At 56.1% G+C, this 27,603-nt stretch overlaps 1 protein-coding gene across 2 annotated transcripts; it reads left to right on the forward strand.

Moving 5' to 3' along the window:
* The first annotated feature begins 13,892 nt into the window (after window positions 1-13,892).
* Window positions 13,893-16,883, forward strand: AEN (apoptosis enhancing nuclease). Of its 2 annotated transcripts, none has more exons than XM_075043956.1 (4): window positions 13,893-13,998; window positions 14,447-15,126; window positions 15,427-15,627; window positions 16,003-16,883. In XM_075043956.1, exons 1-4 carry the CDS (start codon window positions 13,893-13,895, stop codon window positions 16,204-16,206), a joined length of 1,191 nt encoding a protein of 396 aa, XP_074900057.1. In that variant the 3' UTR covers window positions 16,207-16,883. The 2 variants fall into 2 exon arrangements, with proteins under 2 accessions (XP_074900057.1, XP_074900058.1); XM_075043957.1 differs by having other exon boundaries at window positions 14,450-15,126.
* The last annotated feature ends 10,720 nt before the right edge of the window (window positions 16,884-27,603 follow it).

Raw genomic sequence — 27,603 nt, forward strand, 5'->3', positions numbered from 1 at the left:
ATCCTGCGAGAGCATGTAACCAGAAGAGAATTCGTGCTTGTGTGTGAAGGCACCCAAATATACATACATACACACGTGTCGTGCCCAAATACGTCGCAGCGCTGGGGAACGCCAGCGCGCACGCTGGTTACACTCCCAGCTCCCCCCCAGCAGGCGCTTCCACCTCCCCCCATTCCCACAGGGGAAACTCTTCCAATGCTGGTGACGGATAATGCCACTGGAGCACGGGCTCCTCTCTGGACCCTCCTTGTGGCAGCATCTGAATTCCCCTTGCCAGCTTTGTAGGCTTCAATTCGAGACGGTGCCTGAGCTCAAGGCTAAGCACCTGCTTGCCACTGTCTTAAGCAGGGATGGAGTCTCCAATGGGGATTTCTCCGGGTGGTGAATGAGGTCAGGACCTTGCTCCGGTGACAAGGAGCCCAACCCTTTGCCTGTGAAAGGCAGAGTTAGGGTGAAATGACCAACTCCACCTTCAAGGCTCCTCCCCGGTCTGTGTTTTCTCATTGGGGTCCAAGCCCACCCAAGGCTCAGGCTGTCACCTGGTCAAGCACCGAGAGGGAATGAAGGTGCCGGCTTTCACACCGCCCTTGGCACACTTTGGGCTGGACTGTCCTGAAGTCACAGGGGGGACAGCGAGAAACCGATGCCACCGGGCAGTAGCCAGCAGCATCCCTCACCTCCCAGCCCAGCTTAGTGTGTGCATGCAGCAGGCGCTGGCTCCTCGGCAGCAACACGCAGGTTTTTCAAGCACAGCCTCTTAACCCTGCTAATTCCCTTGTTTTCTCCTGCCAGGCCTGCTGCTCCCCTGCCAGGGGGTGGCCAGGAGCCTGCTAATTGTGCCAGCAAGCTGCAATGTGTCTCTCCATCACCCGGGGGTGTTGTTCTCTGGGGTCATTTGGGGGGCTGCTGGCCCTTGCCTGGCAGCCCAGGATGGGGCAGTGAGCGGCAGCATCCCTTTTTCCTTCCCCTCTGCCATTTCCAGCCAAATTGTCTCGATTCTGGATTGACTCCCCTGCTCCCAGCTCACGCTGAGACAGGGTCTCACCAGGGATCAGAGCGAGCCTCAGCACAGCGCAGCGCTTCTCCCATGCCGTCTTCCCTGTCGGGAAGGCACCAGAGGCACAGTGCGAGGAAGGGCTGCCTGAGCTCACCTAACCCACTCCCAGCACAAAAGTCCACATCTCCAAAGCTGATTTGGAGGTGCCAGAGCTCATCCCCACATCGGTCCCCTGCTCTCCTACCCTCCTCATCCAGGGGAGGCTCAGGGTGCCAGGAGCACCCCAGACCATTCCTCACCTCCCACCTTCCCATCCCCACCTCCCATCCCCAGGCCATCTGGCCACACTCATCCATGTTAAACAAACGCCGGAGCCTATTATCAGGCCCTGCCTCCCCCTTCCCCCCTGGACAGATGGAAGCTGAGTGCACCCGGAGCCCCGGCCCGCAGCATTCATGTGTGTGAATGAGAAAATTGAATTATTTATGGCCATGCGAATAAGGCTGGCGGCTGCGGAGGCCGAGCGGAAAGGACTCCATTACGTGGCAAGTACCTGTTGCTATGGAGCCGGGGCTTCTTCCCCACAGCCCCCCGTGCACGGCTGCATCCCTGCCTGCCCCCTGTCCTGCCCTCGTCCTCATGGGGCCAGGATGGAGAGCAGAGCAAGCGCTGGGCTGGACACGGTGTGCCCAAACATGGGTGTTTTGCTCCCGGCACTGTGCCTGCTGTTCCCCCAAACCAGTTTGGACGTCATCCCAAATCTCCCCGCATTTCAGAGCAGGACCTCCAGTGCAATGTGAGGATGGTGTGATGCTGGTGGCCGGTGGCTCCCCAGCCGCCATGATCTGCAGCACACATGGAAACCGCTGGCAAGCGTTGGGGGTGGCAGCAGCAGCAGCATCTCATGGCTGGGGCTGAGCAAAGCAGGTCCAATCCCGGCACAGCATGGGGTGAGGGGTGACTCTCCGCTCGGACCCCTTAACTCCCCTTAAACCTCCTGTCCCCGGAGGCAGAGGGAGCTGTGGCTCGAGGTCCTCCACTCCCCTCTGCACCCAGGCAGAAAAGCAGCTTTGCAAGAGCGGGGACCCCTTCCAAAGCCGCCTGCATTGCAGCCACTCCCCAGGGATGCTGAATCCTGCAGCGATGCTGAGAGAGGTGCTGGGGCATCCCTCCCTCCCACTGCCTCCCCAACTCCTCCTTGGCCAAAAAGTAGGTCTTTGTCCTTATCCGGTCGCAGACCCTCCCTCCTTGATGGCCCCGGGGTTGGGCCAGGCTCCTGGGGACCATGAGGGGATGGGAACCAGCAGCCCCCAGCCCTGCGTGGCAGCAGCACAGGGACTCCCTCTCCCTTCCCTGCAGGGCTAAGAATAGACTCCAGCTCCACTCCTGGCACTGAGTGGGCTCTGCTGGGCTTGGAGGAATAAAAAGCAGGCAAACGCTTATTTTAGTCGCTGCAGTCAGCAGCTGTGACTCTGATGTACCCAACGAGCGGCTTCACACCGTGTTTACCCACCCGCTGCTGGGAGCAGAGGCACCATTGCAGACTGCTCGTCCAGGCTACAGATGCCCCCGCTGTGCTCCCAGCCCCAGCACCGAAATCCTGGCTGGCTCCCAACCCTTCTCCGGCACACCCGGCTGCTTGCCCCTTCCTTTTCCCATGCTTCTGGGGTGAGCTTGGGGGATGCAGATGCTCCCACCCTTCCCCATACCTTGGGGGATGCTCCCCCCAGCTCCCCACACCAGCCACTGCTGGAGGCCAGCAGAGCCTTGCTGAGATGCTTAGGGCTTGCATAGGGTCGTGGGGCACACCTTGCTATACAGGACACAGGGGCTGCTGTGTCCCTGCTGCCTGAGATAAAGGGGGATTGCCAGCATCCCTGTGTCCGAGTGAGGCATCTGCCCAGGATGCTGCAGCGGTGAGCTGGCACATGCCAGCTGTGGCTCTGGGCACAAGGCTGGGGGAAGCTCCCGCTCTGGGAGAGCAGCTCTGGGTCCCTCTCCCTAGCATCACCCCAGAGGTAAAATCAAGAGGAAGCTAATTGTTACCATAGTTACATGAAGTGGCCTTTCTCAGGGAGCCGCGTCATCACTGCTGTCACAAGGTTAAGACGGTGGGGTGCGGTGGTGGTGGGGAAGGGGGGGAGAGATGTGTTTTCTTTGGAAAAACCATGGCAACAGCTATTTCTAAGGGAACAGCTGTGCACGGTGAGGCCATGGGGAAGGGGAAGGGGCTGGGGCGTCTCAATGCCAGCCATGCTCTGAAGGCAGCAGTGTAAGGTCCCGCAGCTCTCCATGGCAGCCTGTATCCCCAGAGTCCCCTTCCCACCAGTGCCAGGGCTTGCAGGGTGTCTCCCATGGTGTAGGCACAGTGCCGTGGGCTCCAGCACGCCCAGCAAAGCAACACAAGGCCACTCCAGTTTGCTTGCCATGTGCAACCCCTCCTGGGACGCTTCCTCGACCAGGGCAGGAAGGGGTGCCAGATGTGTGGGTGGCTGGGACCACCCACCACGGGGAGTGGGGATGTGACTGCTTGTCCAGAGCAAATACACCAGGGAAAAGCCCCAGGAGAGAGCCCAAGGTTAACCAATGAGTTACATGAAGTTTGAACAACCGTAATGCAAATACTGGTGAAGATCATATGCATGGAGTCAACACCACCGGAGCCGGTACGGCCTGGGCTGGTAAAATGGCCTCCTGCAACTAATGCAACCACTTCTGATGGGAGCTGCTGCTGGTGGGGCCCAATGTGTGGACAAAAATGGAAAGGTGCTCTTGGGGCTGAGGATCACTAATGGAGGCCCAAGAGCCATGGGGATATGCTGCAGGTCTGGGCAGGCCAGCTAAGCCCTGGAGATGCAGAGGTCTGCACCCCAGATCTGCTTTGCAATGGCCAAGTGGACCGAGCAAGGAGAATATGCCAGTCTTAGCCACAACCTCCACCCTGGCTCCTGTTTCAACACGTAGCTGGAAATTATCTCTCTTTGCAAGACAGACTCTTAATTAAGACCATTTCCCTGAAGGAAGCCAAGATGGAGAGCTTCACTTCTCGGTATTCCAGTGTTTTCTGGCATTCGTTTCCACACCAATTAGGGCACAAATTAGTCATCCAGAGTGTAATTCAGTGGCTGTGCTCAAGGGAGGCTCTTCAGCACACGTGCCATCTTCTTCCAGGAAAGCGGGTGGCAGGCGCAGGCGGGGTGGCCACGGCAGGGACAGGGAAGGGGCAAGCATGGTCCTTGGGGTGCCGAGGTCTGCAGCTGGCGGTAACAGCCTGGGGCTGGGCTGGGACCCTGGGACTGGGCATGGAGCAGAGTCAGCAAGAGGGTTTAGGGTGTCTCCATGAGCTGTGCTTGCTTCTCCTTGGCTGCTGGACCGTGGCATGACTCGGTGGACCTCTGGACTCTGAAACTAAGCATTGGGACTAAATGCTGGAGAATCCGCAAATGGCAGCAAAATGGCAACAGAAAGGGTGGGAGAAAGAGCAAGGAGCCAGCTGCTCCCCAAGCTCTTCTGCAGGGTCCTCACCACCCGCCTTTGCTCACTGGCAGGAAGGCTGAGAGAGGACAAGGGCTTCCTCCAGCCTTGGAGGGTGGTTGTGCCCGGCTGTCCCAAGCCCACATGCTGAGGAGGAAAGGCAGAAGCTCCCTGATGGCACTGGCAGGGGAGGAAGAGGGATCTGAGGATGAGATGCTCAGCTCTGTCCCCTGCTGTGACAGCATCTGACCCAAGGGTGCATCGAAGGGCTGGCACAGAAGTATGGTTTAAGGGTGGTTGACATCTCAGTCTTGAGGTTGTTGGGTCCGGACAGTCTCCTGCTCGGGTCTTAAGATGGACACGTGATGGCATCTCTGCTGCGGTCACGGCTGTGTGTCCATCCTGGTTCGCTTTAGCAAGAGGTTTTTGTAGAAGATGTAGCTGAAACACAGGATAAGAGTTCAGAAGGAGGAGGATCCAAAGGGGAATAAGCAAAGCCTCTCTGGGCAGCGGCACGGCTGTGCAGGCTGCTCTCCCAGCAGACCTGCACGGGATGCTGCGGTTGTAGGAATTCATTGAACATGACTTAGGGCACCTGCAGGGAGCAACGGCACAGCTGTCCAGCGCACGAGGGAGAGTCTGGACGGCTGATCGATGGGAGAGACGGCACGAGGCAGAGCGGGCAGCTGGAGACTGATGGAGAGGCGGCTGGGAGGAGTCATCCGGGAGCCATGGCTGCTGCTCGCATTTCCCCAGGTGATCCAGGGAGCGGGGTCTCACTGCAGCAGTAGGCATCCTCCCTGCTTTCCTTCCTTGCCCTCTTCAGAGGAGTGGGAGACAGCCATAGCCTTGTAGAAATGCTGCACAAAGCTCTCTGCTGACCATAAGAGAGTCGGGACGGGAAGGCTTCAGCTAAAATACCAGTTTCTCGGTGATCTCTCTTGCGAGGCTCAGTTCCCCCATTGCTTTTGAACCCATTTTGCTGAGTCCCGCAGGTCAGTCGGGGCTGGTGCCTCCTGCTCCATCGGAGGACTCATGTTTGTCTCTGCCTCCTTGGGACACCCTCAGGGTCACGCACTCAGCACCGCTTTCCCTAAATATTCCTAATTACCAGCAAACTTTCTCATTTCCCATGGGCACGGCCACCATGCAGGGACCAGAAATCTCCCTTGCCTTCTGGCCACCCTGCCTGCTGCCTTCTGCCTGCTCCGGCTCCTTCAACATAGCACCAGGCGGCCTGCGAGGAGCCGCCTGCCCCCGGGGCATGCCCTCCGAGCCCACATTAGTTAGCAGTTGTCTTAAGCACCGCAACATTTGTAGCCTTATTCTTCCTAATCCCGCCTGATGTAACCGTGGCTGTCCTCATTAGCCACATAATTGTCTAGCAAACACAAAACAGGCCCTGACACAGTCGAAGCAAATTGGTTTAAAAATATGAAGCCGCATTCTCAGATGCTGTCAAAGGGGGCTCTTTTGTTTATTTGCATTCACACGGCACCCCGTGGAATAATGAGAGAGAGACTCCTCTGCAAAAATACCTATTTTTCTTAAAGGTCATTTGAGGAGAAGGTGGGTTTGAAATGCCAGCTGGGGAAATCCAGCATGGCCCTTGCGCTGGTGGAGGATCTCCACTTAGTCTCACCTGCTGCACCAAGGGGTTTCCAAGCAGAGAAGGTGGCATCTCCCACCCATGCCCACACTGGTATGGTTGCCCAGGGAGAGGTTTAGCCATCCACATCTCCCAGTGATAATGCCTGTGAATTTCAAAGTGGTCCCATCCACTTCTGACAGCAGATGACAGGGCTAAGTTAATGGAGGCAGCGGTAAGAAATCTAATTAACCTGCAGTATGTTGTTTAATTTGTGCAAAGTTGTTGTGGTTACTCAGCTATAAACTCCATCCCCAGCTCTAATGACAGTGACTTTCATGGCAGCAGCGGAGAGCATCCTGGAGGTGGGCAGCCACCTCGTGCTCACCCTTGAAGGTGCCCTCAATTACACACAGAGCGTTCCAGTGGTTGCCTCCATCTGGTTTTTCCATGGCATTTGAGACACTTTGCTAGCTCCAACCTTTGGAACAGGCACCTGTGCTGCTCCTCCGCCTGCTCTGGCATTCAACCCTGGTGCACAGCTTCCAAAAACCAGCCTTCAGGACCCAGCAATGTCAATCTGTTGATTGCACTAAAGTCCAGGAGATGGCTTCAGGTCACCAAGTTCCCACCGCAGCTCTTAGGCTGTAATTATGTTCAAAGCTCTTTGCTTCAGTTATTTCTTCTTGCTAATGCTTGGAGCCGCTGTACTGATCTTTTCTTCAAGGCTGACCGCCATGCAGCTTCCCAGGAGAGAGCCAGGCCTGTTATTTAAACCAATTCACAAACCGGCTCCTGAAGCCCAGTTGTCCATTATACCATTTTTTGAACAGCAGGAATCAGCAGGGCTGATGGTGGCTGAGCTCTTTGCGTCGGTTTGGGGAGAAGCATAGGAAAAGGGACGGATGTCATGTGTTAGCATCTCTTCCCAGATTAACCTTCCCCCAAGATCCTGGACCACCCAATAGCTCCCCTGCGGTGCTGCCCAGAGGGGCTCTGGAGCCTCCAGTGCCCACAGAAGGGTGATGCTGAGCCTCAGCACCTCCTTCATCTCACACCAAAGCTCCGTGGTCCCGCCATGACCACTACAAGAGATGCAGACACTCACACCCTGGAGGGAAAAGCTTTTAACCAGGTCCCAGAAGACTCCCAGTTGCCTGGTGAGGTGAGGTTTGCCAAGAAGGGAATCAAGAAGGAAGATGATCCACCTCCAGGGTCCATCAAAGCCAAGTGGGCTGGGGCCATGCTGCCGTGGGGTTTGTAGAAGCAGCAAGCAAGCCAATGTCCCACTCAACGCTGGTGCTCCAAGCGTGTTGGGGATGTGAAATACAAGAGCGCCCTTGGCAGCAACGTACAGTCACACCGAGCCCTGCTAGATCCACAGCCTCATCCCTGCAGCCTGCAGCAGCTCATACTTGCATTTCGAGGGGGCTCCAGCCCCTCTGTCCAGTGGGAAGCCTGGAGACCTTGGCTTGCTCCTCCCTGGACACAGGCTGTTCCTCCAAGCCAGCTGTGCCAGGAGCCCAGGCAGTGCCTGGTGGTGATGCCCAGGGGCTGCCCACCATCCAGGAAGGGATTCCCGGCAAAGGGGACTCCCAGCAAGCCAGCCTGCATCTGCAGGCGGGGTTCCTGGCGGAGTCCCATGTGCAGGGACACAGAAGCACCCTCAGAGCAGGGGCAGCTCGGCCACAACCAGTTTGAAGGGCAGACCAAGAGCATGTCCCCCTGCAAAGTTCTTGGCAACCTGTCGCCACGCTGCTGAGCTCCACAACCCTTCCCCTTCAACACGGGGACAAAACCAGGTCCCTGTGTGGCCGAGGGGAGAGGCAGCGACCACTGAGAGGAAGAGGAGCTCAATTTGGGTTTTTCTTTCTTTTTTTTTCTTTTTTATTTTTAAAAAGACCTAAAAAGTGGCAGCGCTAGCAAAGGGTAATTATCCCTCTGTTCCAGCTGAAATACAATTAAGGCAGCTCTCAACGAGCCCCCGGGATATTGTGGTTTACTAATTAACAAGCGGATATGCTGTGGCCCCTGTCATGGCAATTACAGCATGAGACAGGCTTCAGGAGCTCTAATTACACGTCAGCCCGCGACACACGCTGCAATACAAATTAACGAGGGCCCGGGCTGGCGACGGAAGGAGTTTATGCAGTGAGATGCTGAGCCGGGCAGCAGGGATGGGGATGGAGGGGACAGGGATTGGGGGACCTGATGTGGCTCCAAGCCTGGGGATAGCGGTGCACACTGCAGGATCGGGAGGGTGCAGGGAGCAAATTGGGGGTAAAACACCCTACAGTTGCCAAAAAAAGGTGCATTGGAGGAAGGAGAGGGGCTTTTGCTTTGTGGAGCTGTGGTCTGATGAAATGAATGGCATTTGGGATGACTGCAATGAATAGCAAGTATCACATCTTCCGCCGTTAATTCCCAGACTAATAAAGCCCCTGTTAAGAAAAGAAGTCAGATGGGAAATATCCAAGAGAGTTTTGACTGCTGACAAATAACTAACTGGTCTCCCAGAGCCAAGAGGAATTTTTCTGACAAATTGTTTATTGGGAAAAGTTATGCAGTTTCAGGTTGAGTTCAACTAATAGATTTGGCCAGGTATGGAAAAAAAAAAAAGGCAATCAGGATTTTTGTAAAAGCAGTTTTGACATGTTGCATTTAAAAAAAGCTGTTCTGTTTCAAAATGAATTCAAAAGATATAATTAAACCAAAATACAGACCACACACCTAATGAGGACATTTTGTTTCTGACAAAATTAAATGATATTTATCAGCTTTGCTGATATTTATCAGATTTTTGCTGGTCCCAGCCCAGCAGTGACACAGGTTTTCTGTGACATTAGTGTGCCTTTTGAATTTATTGCTCCTGCCATCTCCTCTCCAGCACCCACCTGCTGCAGGTGCCCAAGGAGGGACAGTGGGGAGGTGACATGGTAGATGCCCTGAGCTTTGGCCACCAGCATGGCCTGCAAATGCTGCTGCAGATGGGGTGGTTCTCGGGCAGATGGGAGGATTTGGGGAGGCTGAAGTGAAGCCCCCGGGTTTTGGGGCTCCCTCCAGCATCACGCAGGGGTGGGATCAGCAGAGCTCAGGGACAGCCCTTGCCAGGGATGGAGTCTCATGCCATGGGGGTGTGCAGCAAGTCCCTCATTTGCTCCCAGCTGTGACAAAGGGCTGAGACAAGGCAGGCGAGGGGTTTTCAGACTAATCGCCCTCCAGGCATGCTGTCCCCATGCCCTGTGGGGAGGAGACCCTGGCTGGTCCCCACTGCCAGCGCCCATAGCACGAAGCCACCAGAGGCCATCTCCACCACAGAGTGGTGGCAGGGGGAGGGTGCGCACCTCCTCGCACATCGCTCCCAAAATAGATCTCATTAACCATCGCAATTAACACGAGCCAGGCCCTCTCTCCTCCTCATCACCCCAGCCAGAGCCATACATAAAAATAACTGTTTATTACACAGCAGGCAGAGCCCAGCTTATCACTGCAGACAGGAAATTGCTGCGCAGAAATCGCATGTTTCACTTTTAATAAGTTTGGCAATAAAACGTCTCGTCAAATGAGGCCACGACAGGGCGATAATGAAGCTTCCGCGTGGCCTGTAATTAGTTACAGCTCTCCTGGGGGTGAGCCAGAAAACAGGGAGCAAGGGGGGAGCCGTATGGCAGCATCATCTGCCCTCACCTCCTGCTTCAGGAGCATCCCTCCTTATCCCTGGCAGCATCCCCAGAGCACCGGCACCCACCGGGACATGGTTGAGGAGGAGGTCTGCCCATGTTGGAGGGATACAGGCAATTCCCACAGCGTGGTGGAGGAGATGCCAGAGGAAGAGGGAGGCTGTTAGTGCTCCAAGAGAAAGGAAAAGGTTTTCTGCCTTCCAAGCAGGACTTTTCAGCACTGAGTAGTCTTCAAGGCTGGGTGGGTGCTGCCACACCCAGTCCATCCCTGTCCTTAGTCAGGAGGGGTATGGTCTCCTGGAGGTTTTGCAGAAGCGGGCTCAGGACGGGGAAGTCAAAGACCAGCTATGGCTGAAGCATCGAGGGCATAAAGCAGGAATGAGGAAAGCACTCATTGACTGAGATCCTATGGATACTCCTGACTTCTTCACAAAGGTCGTTGCTGATGGGAGCTGCAGAAACCCTTGGCTTCTGCGGCCAATGTTAACATCCACATGCTTCTTGCCTTCCTGCCCTTCAGGTTTAAGGTGGTTGAGCAGGAGTCTGAAACACATGCCCAGTCCCAGCCTAGCTCTGCTGAGCAGAGAAACCAAGGACTGGCCAAGAGTTGGAGGATGAACTGCTTTGCCCTCTGCAGAGGGGACTGAGGCACGGCAAAGGAGAGGTCCCGTGGGGACCCTTGTGCTGGACCTCTGCTACAGAGCAGGAGGGCTGCAGCGCTCCGAGACCCATTGTGGCAAAGGCCAGGGAGTGACGAGGTGCCTGTCTGTTCTGATGTCCTCATGCTGGTGACCTCAAACCAGCAGCTGGTGACATCTGCAGCCAGGCAGCACCAGCTGCCTGAGCCGGTCCCTTACACCGAAGGATGGCAGTGGTGTTTCCAGGTACTCCCTTCGTGATGAGACTTTCTTTCCCTAAAGGAAACCAGGTCAAGCAAGGGACCCGTCACTGCCTTGACCTATTTCTGTAGCTTCCCAGCTTCTGTTTGATCTTCTAGATACCGGTGGACACAAACCAGCCCTGCCACAAGCCTATTTGGAGTGATGGGAGCAGCTCGAGGGAGCCCTTGTGGGGTGTCCCAATCCATGGGGGGGTGATGGGCAGGCACCATGCAGCCTGCAAAGTCCAGGATGGTGAAGCAGTCCCTTATTACCCATGGAGGCAAAGCTGGGTCCTTGCTGCCTCTCCGCGTTAGCTTATCCCTGAGCTCCTCATTCCCACCAGCCATCCCCTACGGCAGGGAGGTAACATAGAGGTCCAGGAGACACAGGTGCAACCAGCCCTGCAAAGATAGGCATGAGCTCTGGCATCGCGGTAATAGGAGACAAAATGAGCCATGTCCAGGCTGGGATTGGGAAATGAGGTGGTTTAGAGTCACAGCAGGAACATGCTGGCACTGTCGGGGACTGCTGGCCGCTGGCAGGCTCCCGGGTGGGCGGGAGGCTTTGTTTGCCCGTGGCACTGCTCTCAGGGAGTTTACCTGGAATTACTGATCCGCATTCATAAACATGATCACATTAATTGGCTGCCGCGGCCACAGCCGCCATCTCCTCCCAGCGCTGGGACTTCATCTCCCTTCCCATCCCAAATGTCAAGATGTCTCTGTTCCTCCGTCCGCTCGGCACCACAGCCAAGGACTGAGAATCAGTTGGAGAAGAGAAAGAGGCAGAGGACGGGTGGGTCCTCGAGCCTGGAGCTGGTGACAGACACCCACTGCCACCACCTCCGCTCTGCAAAGCAGCGCCTTGAAAATAAACCACAGACGCCTTCTCGAGGGGACTAGGAGCTCTGCAGGAAGCCCTGTAGCCCTGGGCAGTGATGACCCGGGGACAGGCACCTCGGCTGGAGACCAGCTTTTATTGCAGGAGCAATGACCAGGTGGCAGGAGAGGGACCAGCTCCCAGCTGAGAACAGAGCCACCCAGACTGCTCAGCCTGAGATCAGGCTGGTGCTCGTCTCGCTTGGAGCAGGGCCAATCACTTCTAGTAAATTATTCATCTGACAAATTTAGCCTGTTATTCTAGTCGTGCTCTACCCAGAGTTTTACAGATTTTGTTATTATTTCAAATTGTGCAAACACCGCAGAAACCTCTCCCGGGTTCTGGCACGCTCTGCCTTCATCTTGGCTCTCAGCTCATCTGTCACATCTGAAATGGGTTTTCTACCATCTGGTGCCAAACCCTCCATCCCCAGTGAGGCCACAGGACCTTGTGGAGACGAGTCGCATTCCTGTTTGGCACAAGGCTTCTACCAAAGGGAGAGCCATCTACCATGTGAGAACCATCTACTGATGACCCAGATGTCAGAGGAGGCCACAGTACACCCATGGACCCATTCAAAGCTATTTTGACTTTTTTCTACCTCCATCCTTGCATCTGGGGTAGAGTAGAATAATGACACCACTGTTCCCTTGCAGCCTGGGCTATCGTGACCTTAGGAACCTGGAAAAAGCTTTTCCCTTCCTCCCTTTGTGCCCATAATTTCTCCTGTTGAGGTTTCTTTGTAACCAGGAGGGTACAGCTAAAACTTTGCACTGCCAAAGAGAATCACGTGTAGCCTGGGAAGGAAGGAGTCACTAGGCAAAGGTGAGGGGAGATGGATGGGTTTGTTGTGGACGAGCCAAGGCTGATCAGACCCACGAGTGCAACAGCACCGCGTCCAGGGAGAAGTTATCAACCAAGAGGCACCGAATAGTCGAGGCACTTGAATCTCCCGTCCCACCACAGGGTGTGAGGGAGAAGAGCAGCCGGAGATGTCACCTCCTCACCCGCCCAGATCTGGTGGAGAAATGCCACTGGCAACATGAGCCCCTTTCTCTCATGCCGGGGCTCAAGCTTGTGCCCACTCGTGCAGTGACGGTCAGCTCACACAGTCGCTTGGCGGGAGAGAAATGGGCTGAAGTGGTCCAGGAACCCCAAATGAACTGCCCCTGAGAGCTGTGCTGCGGGGTTTCACCAAAAACACCATAAACAAGTAGAAATGTCTACATAGAGACCTGCCAGGGCTCTCTAGCAAGTTATTGTGGGACACTTGAACTACTCTCATTAGAGGGAATTAATTAGCTGAACAGCAGGGATGGAAGCAATAGATGCAAAACACAGAGCAACAAATTTAGGGGAGAAGTTTACTAGCCAGAAGAAAAACATAAAAGGAATAGGAAAAAATAAATTGCAGGGTGATCTAAATCTTTTCTTTCAGACCAGGCAGGAGCAACTCATGGGTGGCGAAAAGGGGGAACAACAGAGCATGAAAACACTTGTCCTGTGTCCCCGCATCCCTGCAAGCCCCCTTGGTGGTGGGGAGAGGGGATGCTCAGCGTGGGGCCCTGTGGGACGAGGATGGACATGGTGCCTGGCTCCCTCTGGAAGACTAGTGATTTTGTTGTTGTATGGCTCATCCCACCACAACAAGTCACAGTCTGCCCTAGGGCGCACGGCCTCTCCAGCGATGCTAAAGGCACAGGGACAAGCTGGTGACTGAGGCTGCCCGTGGTCCTGCTCCACTTCTGACCACCTCGGCCGTTGCTTTCGTGAGCATCGAGAGCGAAACAACGAGAGGCCGGTCTGAAACCCTATCTGCACCCGTGCCCTAGCCAGACCTGCCCCCCACAACCCTGGGGAGCACCATGAGAGAGCCTGGAGGATGCCAACCCCACGCTGCAGTGCCTCAGCCCACCCTGCAAGAGTGGAGCTGCCCCAGCCAGCAGCCCCAGGGTCCCCGGCAGGAGAAGGGATACCCACAGGGTCAGCACGGCACCCCAGCAAATGCCCAGCAAAACTGCAGCATATTGGTGCTGGGCTGAGCTCCGGGGCATGGGGCTGGGTACCCTGGTGCGCATCCGCACCCCAAACCCACCACCCAGAAGGGGTCCCTTCCCACCAGGGCCAGAGGTGGCACAGACTAGAAGCCAGGTCTGGGATGCAAGCACCAGATGTACTGCTCCAGGGTCCCATGGCAGCACCAGCACCTCTCCCTTGCCGAAAGGACGTTATTACTATTATTATTATTATTATTATTATTATTATCATCATCATCATCCCCCCCGCGCTATAGCCGAGGCGCCTTATAGGGAGGCGGCGGCAGCCCCGCTCTACGCCGCCGCTGTTGCGGGCACCGCCCCCTTTGCATGCAAATTGCTCCTCCCGCGCAGCCAATGGAGAGACAGGGGGCGTGGCCACGGCGGGACTTGCCCGGGCATGTGAGCACGGCGGTTTCCGGGCAAGACACGTGGGAGCCGCGCCGGGTCCGGTCGGGCAGCGGTGGGTCTGGGGGCGACCAGGGGGGGATAATGGGGCCGGCAGGGGCCTGGGGTGGGTAATGGGGCGGCCGGGGGCTTGGGGTCGGGTAGCGGGGCCGGCAGGGGACTGGGGCCGGGAATGAGGCAGGGAGGGCCCGAGTAATGGGCAGGGAGGGCCCTAGGGGGTATGTAATGGGGTGGGCGGGGGGGGGGCAGGGGGCTGCTGATCGGTAAGGGGGTGGGCAGGGTCCTGGGACCGGGAATGGGGCAGGCGGGGGCCGGGCAATGAGGGGGCAAGGGCGTGGGGACAGGGTGTGACGATGTGTCCGTGTCCCCCCTTCCCCTGCCCCGTAGCTCCTGCCCGCACCGCGCGAGTGGGGGTATGTCGGGGGTTGTGGGGTGTGGGGGTCCTTTTTGACAGGGGAGCATGGGGGCTACGTGGCACTCATGCCCCCCTGTGCCCACTCCAGCAGGGATGCCCCCTGGCAAAGGGCAGATGACCCCGCTGCTGCCCACCCCGAAGGCCTCCGCACCCACCCTGCAGGGCACCCATGGCCCCGCTGCAGGGGGCTGCGCTCAGCCCCTGGAGGGTCCTGGCTTGCCGCAGGGTCGCAGCAAGAAGAAGAGCCGCAAGCACCAGCGGTTCATGGAGCGCCGAGCGCTGCTGGAGCAGAAGGGGCTGCTGAGCCCCCGCAGGTGCCTGGGCAGCCAGGCCCCCGTGGCGGGACCAGAGGCAGGCAGCACGCTCACCAAGGCGGATGGCACCATGGCACCGCGTTGTGGGAAAGTCACCAAGCCCAAACAGGTCATCTCCCCGTCCCTGTCCCCATCCGCCTCTCCGGACAGCATAGCTAGGCACCACTCTGTGCTGCTGTCACAGGGGAGTGGCAGCTCCAAAGGGGTGCGGACGTCCTCCCCACTCCTGCGCCCAGGCAAGTACGTGGCCATCGACTGCGAGATGGTGGGCACCGGTCCTCAGGGCAGGCTGAGCGAGCTGGCGCGGTGCTCCGTGGTGAACTACGAGGGGGATGTCATCTACGACAAGTACGTCCAGCCCGAGCTCCCCATCGTGGACTACCGGACGCGCTGGAGTGGCATCACCAAGCAGCACATGAAGAGCGCGATTCCATTCAAGGCTGCCCAGGCAGAGGTGAGGAAAGAGAGAAATAAAAAAAAAAAAAAATTTAAAAAAAAAGGGCTGTGTGCTATATGCCAGACGCAGATTGGGATATTTGGTGGCTGGTGCTGAGCTGATCTGAAGCAGAGACGCAAGCACAGCATGGAGAGCCTCTGAAGGTGTGCAGTGGGTTAGTTTTCTTGTTACTGCTCCCTTCTGGGAACCTAAAAACTACAACTGAAGGAACCAAATTTAACACAAAATGGTTTATTTTATGCTTAATTGGTGTTTCTTTTGATGCACTGCCTGTCTAACCTTTTCTGACGCTTCCAGATCCTGAAGATCTTGAAAGACAAGATTGTGGTAGGACACGCCGTCCACAATGACTTCCAAGCCCTGAAGTACTTCCACCCGAAAGACAGGACTCGAGACACCAGCCGGATCCCCATGCTGAACAAGAGGGCAGGGCTGCCGGGCAGGGCCAGCGTCTCACTCAAGAGCTTGGCCAGGCACCTCCTCCAGAAGAAGATCCAGGTAAGCACCAGGAACCTTGAGATGGGGAGCAGTTCCTGGGTTTGCTGTGAGCCTGTGTGGTCAGCCTTGTCCCCCCACCTCCATGGGTGCTCTCTGTGAGATGGATATAAACCTTGTTGATCCTGTGCTCCCAGCTCTGATCAAGCTGGGGGAGCTTGATGGATCAAGCTGACCATTAAGCATCTCAGTAAAACAGGGACAGGACCTCTGCCCTCGAGAGAGTGCTCAAGAGATTCCTGCATCTCCTTGGCTGCATCAAACGTTTGCCATCTCCAAAACCCCCAGCACTTGTGTCCGTCCAAGCAAGCAGACAACATGATCTGTGGGATTTTTGCTGCCCCCTTTATCTAACAAGTCTTTTCCCCCTTTGCTCAGGTCGGCTGCAAAGGACACTCATCGGTGGAGGATGCTCAGACGGCCATGGAGCTGTATAGACTGGTGGAGGTGCAGTGGGAGACGGAGCTGGCCCGCAGCCTGCCCCCCCGGCCCCCCAGCCCCATCACAGACCCCACTGCAGACAGCAACCAGTACATGGATGACCAGTACTGGCCCACAGACCTGATGGCAAGCAGCCTGTGATGGGGGACGGCATCTCTGCCCCATGTTCCAGGCCATCCTGGTGCCTTCAGCTGTTAAAGGTGGAGGCGGCTGCTGACCTCCTTCCCCGGACTTGTGCCCCGTGGGCTCTGCCCAGCACCCAGTGCCACTGCAGGAGAAGTGCAGGGGAGTCGGACACCCCCAGCCCCCCTGGGGGATGGAGAAATGGTGACACTTGGACACCAGCAGTCTCCTGAAAACTCTGTTTGCAGCCTCTTGCTGTCGCACAGAAATAAGCGCTGTGGCTGCGCCGTGTTCATCTGTCACTTGGTGCTCGGGGATGAGCAGGGTCCTGGTGTCAGCCTGGTGGAGCCCCCCAGGCATGCGATGGCTGCAGCGGTGAGCTGGGGCTGCCAGCGCACCTCCTATGCCCTCTGGGAAGGGGATATCCCCATGGTGGGCAAGTGGCAAGTCCTCCTGTGGAAGGACTGAGGTGTCTTGCTGATGCCCAAAGGCTGCAAACCATCTGGGGGCCAGTTAAGCAACCAGTTTCCTCCTCACTTTCCTTGCACAGTGAAGCCTGAAAAGAAAGTCTGGGTCTAATCAGTGTCCAGCCTGGACAAGAGCATTGCACGCACTTAAATTTAAACAGACTATTCACATAATTGTCCAATCCCAAATTAAAAATTGTTCTTGCTAAACCCTTGTGTATTTGCTGCATGATCTGATCTGGCAGCTTTCCAGGAGGGAGAGGGCAGCGATGAGGTTGGCAAATGGCTGCGTATGTACCATGCCATGCCCCGAACCTTAAAACCCACCCACAACCAGGAAAGGTGCTTTGAGTGGCCTGATAGTTGCTGGAATAAGCTGTTCCTTGGGGTACGAGCTGGTCCCCTCTGCTATGGGGACATCCCAGTGAAGGCAGGAGGAGCAGGGGATGGGCTCAGCCAGAGCTCTGTGGTCCAGCGCTGCCGACTGCTCGGAGAAATCCCAGTGCACGAGAGAAAGCATCCCACCGTGTCGCCTTCCAGCAGCTGGGCTGTCCCAGCTCAGGGAGCTCCCTGTGTTAAGGAGAGGCACTGTTGGGATTTGCCCACCCCACGTCAGCGTCCCCGCGCACGGGGTCTGGGGGTGAGAGCTGCCGCTGCTCTGCAGGGTGGGGGTGATGCTGGGCTGCCGTGATGGTGCGGGGACGGGGTGACGCTCACCTGCCGTGGCTCTGCCCGCAGGTTGCTGCTCCGTGGGTGACGCACGTATGTGGCTGCGCAGATGGACCCCAGCTGGGTGTGGGAGCACTGCAGGGGGGCTTGGGGCTGGACACGGGGGGGTCGCACGCTTCCCCGGGGGAACTGAACAGCCACGGTTATGGAAAAGGGCTATTTTTTTGCCTCGAGGCTGAGACCGCCCCTTTCGGCCAGGGGTCCCCCAGCCCTGCTGCCCGGCCTGGGAGAGGGGAGGCGGCGGGAGGGCTGTGGGGAGCCCACCCGCCGCCCCGCGCGGGTACGGCCCCCAGCTCTGAAACGGAGTCCGCGTCGCCCGCGGCCGGGCTAGACGGGCCCCAGGCGTTTCCCGGCGGCCGGGGGGGGGCAGGAGAGCTCAGCCCCGGCCTTGGGAAGCGGCCCGGGGGGGCGGGTGAGGCGGGCACACCTGACGCACCGGTGCCGTGACGAGACGCACCCCGCTCTTCCCATCTTAACCCCTCCCCGCCCGGCGGAGGATAGCCGGGGGCGGCTCGGAAACGCTTCGAAACGCGTCGGACGGGTCTAAAAAGCCCTGCCTTCCCGGTGGCCCAAGCACAACCGGCCTTCAGCAGAAATCGTGATAACCTGGGCCGCACCGTCCCCGTAGGAAACGTGGCCCCACGGTAGGTCTTTAAATTCCGCCCGTGCCAGTTTGTCCCAGGCGTGCTCCTGATGCGGCAAGCTGGAAGCCACGGCCGGCGGGAGGGAGCTGAACCCCGTGGGGACGTGCCGGAGGAGCACGGCCCGCGCAGGATTTTCTCTTGTTCCCTCCCCTCTGCCATTTCCACCTCTCCCGGGGTGGTAGGAGGGAGGCAAAGCTGTAGGAAAGGCGAAAGCTCCGCGGGTCAGCAGACCCACCGTCGGAAGATGGTGGCATCCCAAAGCCGACACAGCGGTGCTGTCTGCCGCTCCCGGGAAAGCAGACCCGGAGGAAGGGCGCAGCGGAGGGATGCTTTGCCCGTGGCCATAAAACCCGGGCCGTATACCTGCATCCCCTCAGGGGGTTCGTGGGGAGCTCGCGTGGGGCACCCAACGGCTCCCGGCTTGTTGGTCCACCTGAGCCGCCCAGCTTGTTGTCCCCCCCAGCCCACCCCGTCTCGCCACCCCGTAGCACTGACTTCCCTAAGCCATGTGATGGCTCGATGTGAGACACGGGTGTGTTGGGGCGAGGCTGGAGAAATCTGCAAAAGGAGGTGAAAGGCCACGAGGCTTTATCAGCCTGTGACTCAGGCTGCCTTGCCGTCAGCCAGTGGCGAGGGGAAGGCATAATTAAGGAAAAAAAACCCTAAAACCCCACATTTCTGAAGTCTTGACCATCCAAACACTTTAGTGAGACCCACTTCCAAAAGTAAGCCTGGGCTGGGCTCCAGGCAAGGGACAGATTTCTCTAAGCACTCCTCCCTGTTATCCAGGGCAGCTTTTTCCCTGCCTGCCCACAGTGGAGCTCCCCCAGCCTACTCGCACGGCTGCCTGCCTGCCCTCCTGGCAGCACAGCCTCAGGCTTGCACAGTGGCATGAGGTGCTGGGAAAGTCCTAGGTTGCTTCTGAGATCTTGTCCCCATTGCCACCACACTGATTTAACCCTCCTGCTGAAATACCCCCCTGCTTTGGGGGCAAATTTGAAGGCAGCCAAAGGCTGGCTGCTCTTTGGTACTCACGTGCCCTGCAAACTTTGCTTCTATGCCGTGATCTCCAGCTCTTGAGGAAGCTGAGAAACAAATTGGGGGGAGGGGGTCAATCCCCATTTATGTCAGATTTGAAGGGCTGGAAAGAAAACCCTAACATTGTGCGCTGCAGCCCCTCAGCCTCCCCGAGGCAGGGTTGCTTATGAGCAAACCCCACCATGGGTGATGAGGAGTGGTGGCAATCCACTCCCTGCTGCTGAAGCAATGTTTGCTCTGAATAATCTGAATGGCAACATTCGTCCCGTTTGCACCCAGTGAACCCTTCAAGAGCTAATCAGGCTTTTCACAGGTGTTTGTGAATATTCACCTACATGCCAGGGAGTTGCTATGGCTGAAAGCAGCCAACCTTTGCTCTGGTTCATCACTCGAGCAGCCTGCTGGTGCTTATGCTGGGATGCTAAGCATCTTTAGGCAGGCTGAGCATCTTTAGGCGGGTGAAGAAGAGCTGGGCTGGCTCACCATTTACGCTAAATTTCATGATAATTGAAGAATCTGCAGAAAACTCGGCCCTTATCTCAACAACCTGGAATAATGATTAACCCAAACCCACGAATCCAGCAATGGGCTTTTTTATCAGAGGGAAAACATTGTCAAATGAGGTTTTTCCAGCCAGCTGCGAGAGCAGGTAACTGATAAGCCAGTCATTGGAGTGGGGCTGAGCCAATGGGAGCCGATGGCGACGGCTTTTACTTCTGTCTAGCAACAGCTTCTCCTTGAGCAGCAGACAGCAATTCAACGCTTTCCCTTGGTTTTATTGAGCCACCCCCCACCCCCTGCCACATGGAGGTTTTCATGGGGGACACTAAGAAGCCAAGTTTTGTGTGGATCGTCCACAGTTTTCTGTGTGTTTTGATGTCTATTCCTACCTCACATGGTGAGACCTTTGCAGCCGTAGAAGTGGATGCATGCACCCATCCTGCTCTCATCCCAGGCTGTGCTTGTACCCTGCCTTGCCCATGCACCCAGCAGTCTGCTTGTGCTGCGTGGGTGTCAGACACCCATAGGACAGTCGAAATAGCACCATAGCAGAACAGCAGCTGTACCAGGAGACGCTGTGCCAGGGATGTGTCTGACCCTCCTGCCCTGCATCGCCAGCACCTGGCTGTGGTCCAGCACCTCTCCCGGTTGCCAGGGACTGTTTGCGTGGGGACCATGGCTGGGAGCAGCATCCCCTGATCAAACACCTGGTTTGATTTGATGCTGGCTCTTGTTAATACGGTACATGTGGTTGCAGTGCCACGTAAGCCCCAAATGTCTTGGGGTGGAGCAATGCCAGTACCTAATAACAGCCTGGAGCAAGGCCCTAACCTGGGGCAGTCTGACCCCTCACTGTGGGGCCACAGAGGGACGACTTGCCCCGTTCGCAGGCAGAGAGCGGAGGCTTTACTTGGGTGACTCACCAGAGACCAAACCAGTTGCAATGGAGGGAGGAACAGGTCTCCCTGCGCCCCCACCCCATCAGTACCCCACCCACCATCACCCCTCTTCTCTACTCCCTGAGCATAAATTAGAAGGCAGAAAACTCACAGCCAGCTATAAATTAAAATCTCAGGAGCCTTAATAACCTGCTTGGCTGGAAGAAGTGAATAGGTGTGATGTGGAAATGAATAGGCACATCTGGCAGCTGCTTAGCACTTGGGCTGCAGGAGGGGTGTGCGTGTGCATGTGTGCATGTGCATGTCCGACCCGCCAGCACAGCCTCCCGGATTGGCTGTAAAACCCCTTCCCGACCAATGCTAGGGACCAGGGTGGCCTAGCAACAGCCTTTCCCTAATGAAAAACAAGCCACTTAACCATCATGACTGTCTGCAGATGAGAGGAAAAGGCACAATTCTCGGCACGCTCCATCCTCCCCAGGGAGCTGGGCCCAAAGGGGCTGCAAAGACTGCACTGGAGGGGCTGGGGTGGCCCAGCCTGAGTACCCCTCGGTCCCTGCTCCACGGTTGCACTGAGTGCCCGGGAAGGGTTTGCTGCAGGCACAACACGAGGAAGCCCCCAGGGGAGAAACTCCCTCCTGCTCAGCCGTGACTCCATCCCCCTGTGCAGACACAGCATGGCAAGGGGAGCCCTGCCGCAGGTACCCCACAGCCCTGCACCCATGGGGTGAGCTGGGGGCTGGATGCCAAGTGGCCATGGGGACGATGAGCTGCTGAAAATGCCTCCTTTAAGGCAGGAGGGGTTTGTAGGGTGCGGTGCTGGGAGCATGTGGGGCCCTCCCCAGCACTGCCGGGTAAAGGAGGAGCTGAGGGGTTGGTCACCACTGTGGTCTTGCTCAGAGATGTCACTTTTCCTTGTACCTGCCCTGGGATTCTCTCCTCCAACGGCCTCCCAGGGCAAGGGCTCTGAGGAGAGTAGGGTCGGATGCGTGAGCATAAGCCCGTGCCTTAGCGATAGCCTCTCAGCGAGCCAGATCACAAAATAACTGCTGATCTTACAGCTGGGGGACCAGGGGCTGGCCCTGGGGTCAGTGGGTATGAGGACACATTGCAGGAGGCAGGCTGGGAACTGGGGACAATGGCAGAGGATATTGAGGCACAGCATCGCTTTTGGGCTGCAGAAATGCCTCTTCCCTGGGGAACAGCAAGCCGCAGGTCATGCAAGCTTGCACTGCATGCAAGGCGTGCAATTCCCAGGAAGGCAATGTGGGGAGAGGGCCCAGCTCAGCCCAGGCACTGGGAGCAGCAGCAGCGTGGCATGGCGTTTCCTTCATCCCAAGTTGCTGCATTGTCTCAGGGAACTTTAAGCTCTGCGCCAAACCTCTCATCTTTCAGTCTGCTTTTCCCCTACCAGCTCATCCTGGGGGTGATGGGGAGATGTTAGAGCACTTACAGTGGGTTTTAAATTTTCTTATTCAAAAGGGAAGTTTCAGCTCAGCTGAAAGCACAGCCCATGCATCCAGCTCAGACCTGCCCCACAACAGAGCTGCCTGCACCACTTTGCTTCTGCTCCCCCCCCCGCAAAGCATTAGAAATAGCCCCCAGCACACCACCACCACCACCCCACCCCCCCAAACAAGAGAACAAAATAACATCATCTCTCCAATGCCACCTGACCTGGGCAGAGCAGCAAGTGTGGGAATGGATGGATGGAGCGTGGTGAAGGCTCTTCTCTGAGGGAACATGATGGAGAAAATTAAAACGTAAATTGAGTGGGGGGAAGCACAAAACGTAACTCTCCGCTCCTCTGGACTGACCCCCTGGGGAGCTCCCCCTGGTTTTCACTCCGTTTCTGCCCGTTCCAGGTTTGTGCAGTCCCGGCTGTTCACTAGATGGTGCCCTCGGGCTGCTGGTTTCTGAGTTGGCCCCTTGCAGGCTGGGGATGGGGCTCTGCCCCGGGTTTCCAAGGTGTATTTTAGGCAGGTCACAAGCACAAAAGGAGCATGAAAGCCACCTGCATCACTCAATTAAATCCCTGCGTGTTTTGGGAGCCTCGAGGTCTGGGTCTGGTAATGCACTGCAAGCACTTGTCTCTCTCCCATATCCTGGGTCTATCTGAATCCCTCAGTATTTTATTTTTCTACCACTGTGAAGGAGGTTTACATCCCTAAGACGGGAAGAGAAGATGGGATGGGCAAAGAGGCAGTTCCATGGTGAATGCATTTGAATAAAATAGCAAGTAACCATCTACAACCGTCACCAGAAAACCTTGTAGAGCCATAGTTCTGCACCTCCGGTGGGCGGGGGAAAGAGGAGGAAGACAAGCTAACACACATTAGTGTTACTAAGAGGGTATTTATTCATTTAGAAATGTAAATCAATGGGCACAAAGCAACATTAGCTGTCTCCATTAGGGAGGAGCCCTGCCGTGGAACAGGAGGTTGGGATGGGACAGGGATGCAGGGCATCCGCGGGGCCACCCATGGATGCAGGGCAGGAATAGCCAGGACTGCTGCAGGTCAGCACCAGGGTCTGTTTGCTGTCCTGGGAGGTCACTGTTTGCTTTTGGCCTTCACCTGGCCAGGAGGGAGACTCTCCCTTTTATTAGTAACCACTCCTGCCTTTATAAGATGGGGATCCCAGCCATTAGTGGCAACTTCCAGGGGCCAAGTCACACAAGGCCACTCTGTGGTGGCACTGTAGGACATGCCGGCATCCCCCTTCATCTTCTGGTCTCTTAAAATAGCAGAATGATGGAAAAGATCAAAGCCAGAGCTACACAGAGCAATATTTGTTGTCATTTTAAGATGGCATTAATATGCAGTTCTGGGTGAAAAAGTTGCTCCAAAAATGGTTTCTTGTTGCTGTTCATCTCTGCCCTGCCTCAGACAAACCCTGAGTCCTGCCCATGCATGGGGACTCACACTGTTCCGGGACCTGCAGAGCTATCCAGATGTCAGGGTCTGAGCCACAAAGGCCAGCGACTGCTCCTATTTTTTATTGTTATTTTCATATTTTCTTTTTTTAATTTTTTTTTTTTTTTTTATACTGGGCAGATTGAACTGGAAATAACATGGGAGAAATTATCTTTGCCTTCAGCATAAGCAGCCCAAATGTCCTGGAAGGAGACACCTTGCCAATGAGCCTCAAGGAGCTAATGTCAGCACAAGGCAGGAATGGTCCTCATGGCCTCTGGTATCATTGGCTCCAATAAAAAGATGTAAAAGAGGGCAAAATGGCACTGAGAGGCCTCCACAGCATCGCTCATTTGGGGGACAAATGTGGAGAATGAGGGCATGAACACAACAACTGCCTACAGAGCCTGCTTTTGATCTTCCAGGTCTCCCTCACTGGAGGAAAGCTTGGCCAAGCCAACCCATTAAATTGGGGATTCAATCCCAGGTACCTCCGTGGGGGGTGCTCTTCAACGATTGACCGATGCTCCTGCCTCAGACAGACACAGGTTCGTCCCACCTCTAGGAATGGCACCTTCCTCCCTGCTGACTCCCACCCCCAGAAACCTCCACCTCTGGGCAGGAGACAGACCTGCCCCTTCATGCCTGGGGACCCAACAATCCACTGCCTTCAACACCGCACATAAAAACCTATGTTTAGCACCTAAGTCCAGTGTCAAGAAAAACACTGCAGTAACGATACACACCCTTTTCATCTCTATAGTTTACCTTTGTGTAAGTTCAGAATATCCCCTTATGAAGGAGTTGGTTTTGTAGGCCATGTTACATTGAACATGAATGTGTTTTCCATGTTTACTTGTAGATCAGGAGAGCAAACTTGCAACAGGGAACCAAGTCTCTACCTGCCTGCTCAAACAGGTGAATTTTTCATTAAGAGACCACAAAAATTGTTAAAGGTGTCTGGTTTTGACCCATTTCAGCTGGTTTCCCAAGTCCACAAAGAATTTGACCGAGAATAAATCCATTAATTCATCTTCTGATGAAGGAATATGGGCGCAAAAATAAGAGGGGAGCATCCAGAAAGCTGTTGCCTCCTCTGTCCCTGAACCTCCCCTGCTTCAGGCTGTCCTGCACAGGTGCTAGCCAGGATGAAGTGGGCTAAACCCGAGCCCCAGTTTGCATCCTTGGGGCACAGTCCCTTCTGCAGCTCTCCCAGCTGTGCCGCAGCACTGGTGCCCTCACCCAGAGGCTGACCAGGGACTGCAGCCTGGTCCAGCTGGGGCTGACCACTGCCGCTTGTCCCAGGTGGTGGAAAACACTTGGCACAGGTAGGCTCTGTCTCCTCTCAAAGCTCCTTTGTTGGCACCAGGCAAGTGCAGAGCCCCCCTGGTAGGGGACAGGGGCAGTAGGGATCAGGAGAGAGAAGGATGAAGCAGCTGATGGGAAACGGGTTTAAGAGGAGAGAGTTTTCCCTTCGATTTGCCTCTAAATGCATCCCCCATCTCAGGCCAGCACTGAGTCCCCTAAGGGACCCATTTCACCTCCTGACAGCTCCGTGCACGGGAATTGCCGCAGCAGGAACCCCTGGGGCTTTGCCGGGCTCTGGCCAGGGGCTTTGGCACAGGCTCACCCCTCGCCAGGAGTGGGCACCAGGTATGAAAGCAGGGGGACAAACAGCCGTCCTCCAGCCCCCCAACAGCCTTCGCAGGCAGGATGAGGATCCATGCTGGCTGCCTGCATCCCCTGAGGCTGGAAAACACTGGTGCCAGGACCAAGACACTACGCGTGTGTGCACCTACTTGGCCTGTCTCTCCATCCCCAGGAGCGGGGCTGACCCGCTCGGCAGATCCCGATAACGGGCCGTTTTGAGCAACAGCCTTATGAAACTGCCTTTCACGGGCAGCACAGAGGACGGTTGTTCCCAGGGCCAAAGCTCCCTCTCCCCTGCTCCTGCCACGGGATGCTCGGCTGCTCAAAACCCACGGAGACCGTGGCGAAGGAGGAGACGTGGGAAGGGGGATTTACGGCTTGCTGCGAGGCAAGCCGGGCGGCAGGAGGAGCCGTGCTGGGGCAGGGGTTTTGGGGGAGAGGGCGGCATCAAGGCAGGGCTGTAGCCGGCTGACGCCAGCCCTGCTCTGCGGCCTGAGACCCTTCCAAGGCGCCGGCCGAGGTACACATGTTCCCATTGTGCATCTTGGGAGCCTTCTCGGAAAACTCCAGCAGCTTCGTTCCTCAAGCTGCCTTTTTAGCTCCAGCTTTTGGGTTTGTTTTTTTTTTTTTTTTGTAAAATCATATATATAAGTTTGGAAGAGAGCCTTCTTGCTGCTGCATTTCTTTGCCTTCTGCCAACCCCCACAGCGTTTTAAGAGCTCCCTCCCCACTTTGTGTGTCTCCCCCCCCCGCCTGAATGATCGTCACCGTCCGAGGGGTTGGCACTATTAGGCTCCAGTGCAAAGCAACCAATGCCAACCACAGCCTGTTTTTTATTGCAGGGGCTGGTTAGCAGAGTAAAGCGGACAGGATGGAAAGGCAGGCTGCGCACCAGGGATCCTGCAAACTGGTTCTGCGCCGGCACTGCCAGGCATTTGATGTTAGAAGTGCACATGACCCCATTGCTGCTCCCCGACTCAATTTTCCCACCACCGGAACAAGAAGCATCACACTGGGGAGAAGAGAGGTTTGCAAACCACTTTGAGATCCTCTGTTACAGGGCTTTTATTTCCCCCCCCCTGCTTCCTATGGGGAAAAGCAGCTAAGCAGAGACAAGAAGCGAGACGTGCGAGGGGAACGTTAGATCAGTCCTCAGACGCAGCAGGAGAGGCAGCTTTGAAAAACCAAGCTGAGAATGGAGCTAAAAAAAAAAATGATTGAAGGATTTTGGGAAGAATCAGCCTCTTAGAGCAGGATCAGGGCCAGGAGCCAGAGCTGCAAGGTGCCTGTCCCTACCTCTAGCTCCAACTTTATGGTGTGCTTCATCCCTGCAGGGAGAGGGACTGACCAAAGCCTTGGGTTGAACCTGGGTGTGAGCAGAGAGGATGATAAAACCCTGTTTTGGGACCTGCTCTGCTCCGCTCCTGCATCTCACCCTGCCCTTGCTTAGAAATCATTTTGGCGAAGCTGCAGAGCACTGCTGGTTGCCTGTGGCTGAGGTTCCCAATTAGCCTCCAGGTCCAAATGCAATGGGAGGGCAAGGAGAAAGCCCTGCAGCGCTCTCAAACCCTCATCCTGGCCTGAATCCTCCCTGAAGTACAGCATCTTTAAGGTTAACAGTGGATCCAGGTGTAATTTACCTAGGAAGTATAGCTTAGGAGAGGGGAAATTACCCCATCTCTCCTGGCCAGCACTAGCAGCTTATGGAGAAAAAGGCAATAAGTGAGAATCAACTTCCAAAAAGAAACAAAAAAGCAACACTGCTTAGAGCCAGAAAGCAACTGAAAGGGCACATTTGTAACAGGAAAGAAGTTTACAGCCCACTAGCAGCAAGAAAAGCCTTGGCTTTTAAAGGGAGCAGGGGCAGAGAGCATCTGTCTTTCAAAACAATCAGGAAAGGAAATCTGAAAAGCAAACACAGCTCTCAGACATTAAAGAAAAGGCAGCAGCCAGTGGAAGTCATCCTCGGATCATGACGGCATCCAGAGAGGGGAGCACATCAGGAGGCACGCCAGCAGCAGGGTGACAGGCAGGGCTGGCAGTGGGAGGGAAGACAGGGCTCCCGTGAGCCCTTTGCTGGCGACAGACTGCCTTGGGAAACTCCAGGCCAGAGGGGTTTAATCTGCTCCTGCAGATAGGCTCTTCCTTATCACCTTCCTTCTCCAGGCACAAGGCTCTCAGGGCTTGTGAGCCAGAACCTCCCCCCACTCTGTTGGTGGCAAGTGGAAGAGGGCAGCTTGGGGCTGGCATCAATATGGTGCTGATTTCATGCTGCTTTGCTTCCTGTGCTCCCTAAAAGGCATGGAGCAAAACTGTGGGTAGCGCCCAGCCAGCCCCCTGCAGCCAAGCCCCCCATCCTCAAGCCCACTGGGGCACCAAGCCATAAGCACAACCCAGACCAGTGTCTGCTGCTCTCCAGCATAGGAACCTGGGTCTTACAGAGCCTGCAAGTTGCATTTAAATTACCCAAAGTGTAACCTCCACCCCACCATGTCCATCTTCGAGGTCTCAGTGCCCACCAGGAGCTGTGGCCCATCCACCTTCCCCTTCTGATGTGCACCCCAGACACAGA

The sequence above is a fragment of the Buteo buteo genome, chromosome 13, assembly GCF_964188355.1.
Source record: "Buteo buteo chromosome 13, bButBut1.hap1.1, whole genome shotgun sequence".
NCBI classification, from domain to species: domain Eukaryota; kingdom Metazoa; phylum Chordata; class Aves; order Accipitriformes; family Accipitridae; genus Buteo; species Buteo buteo.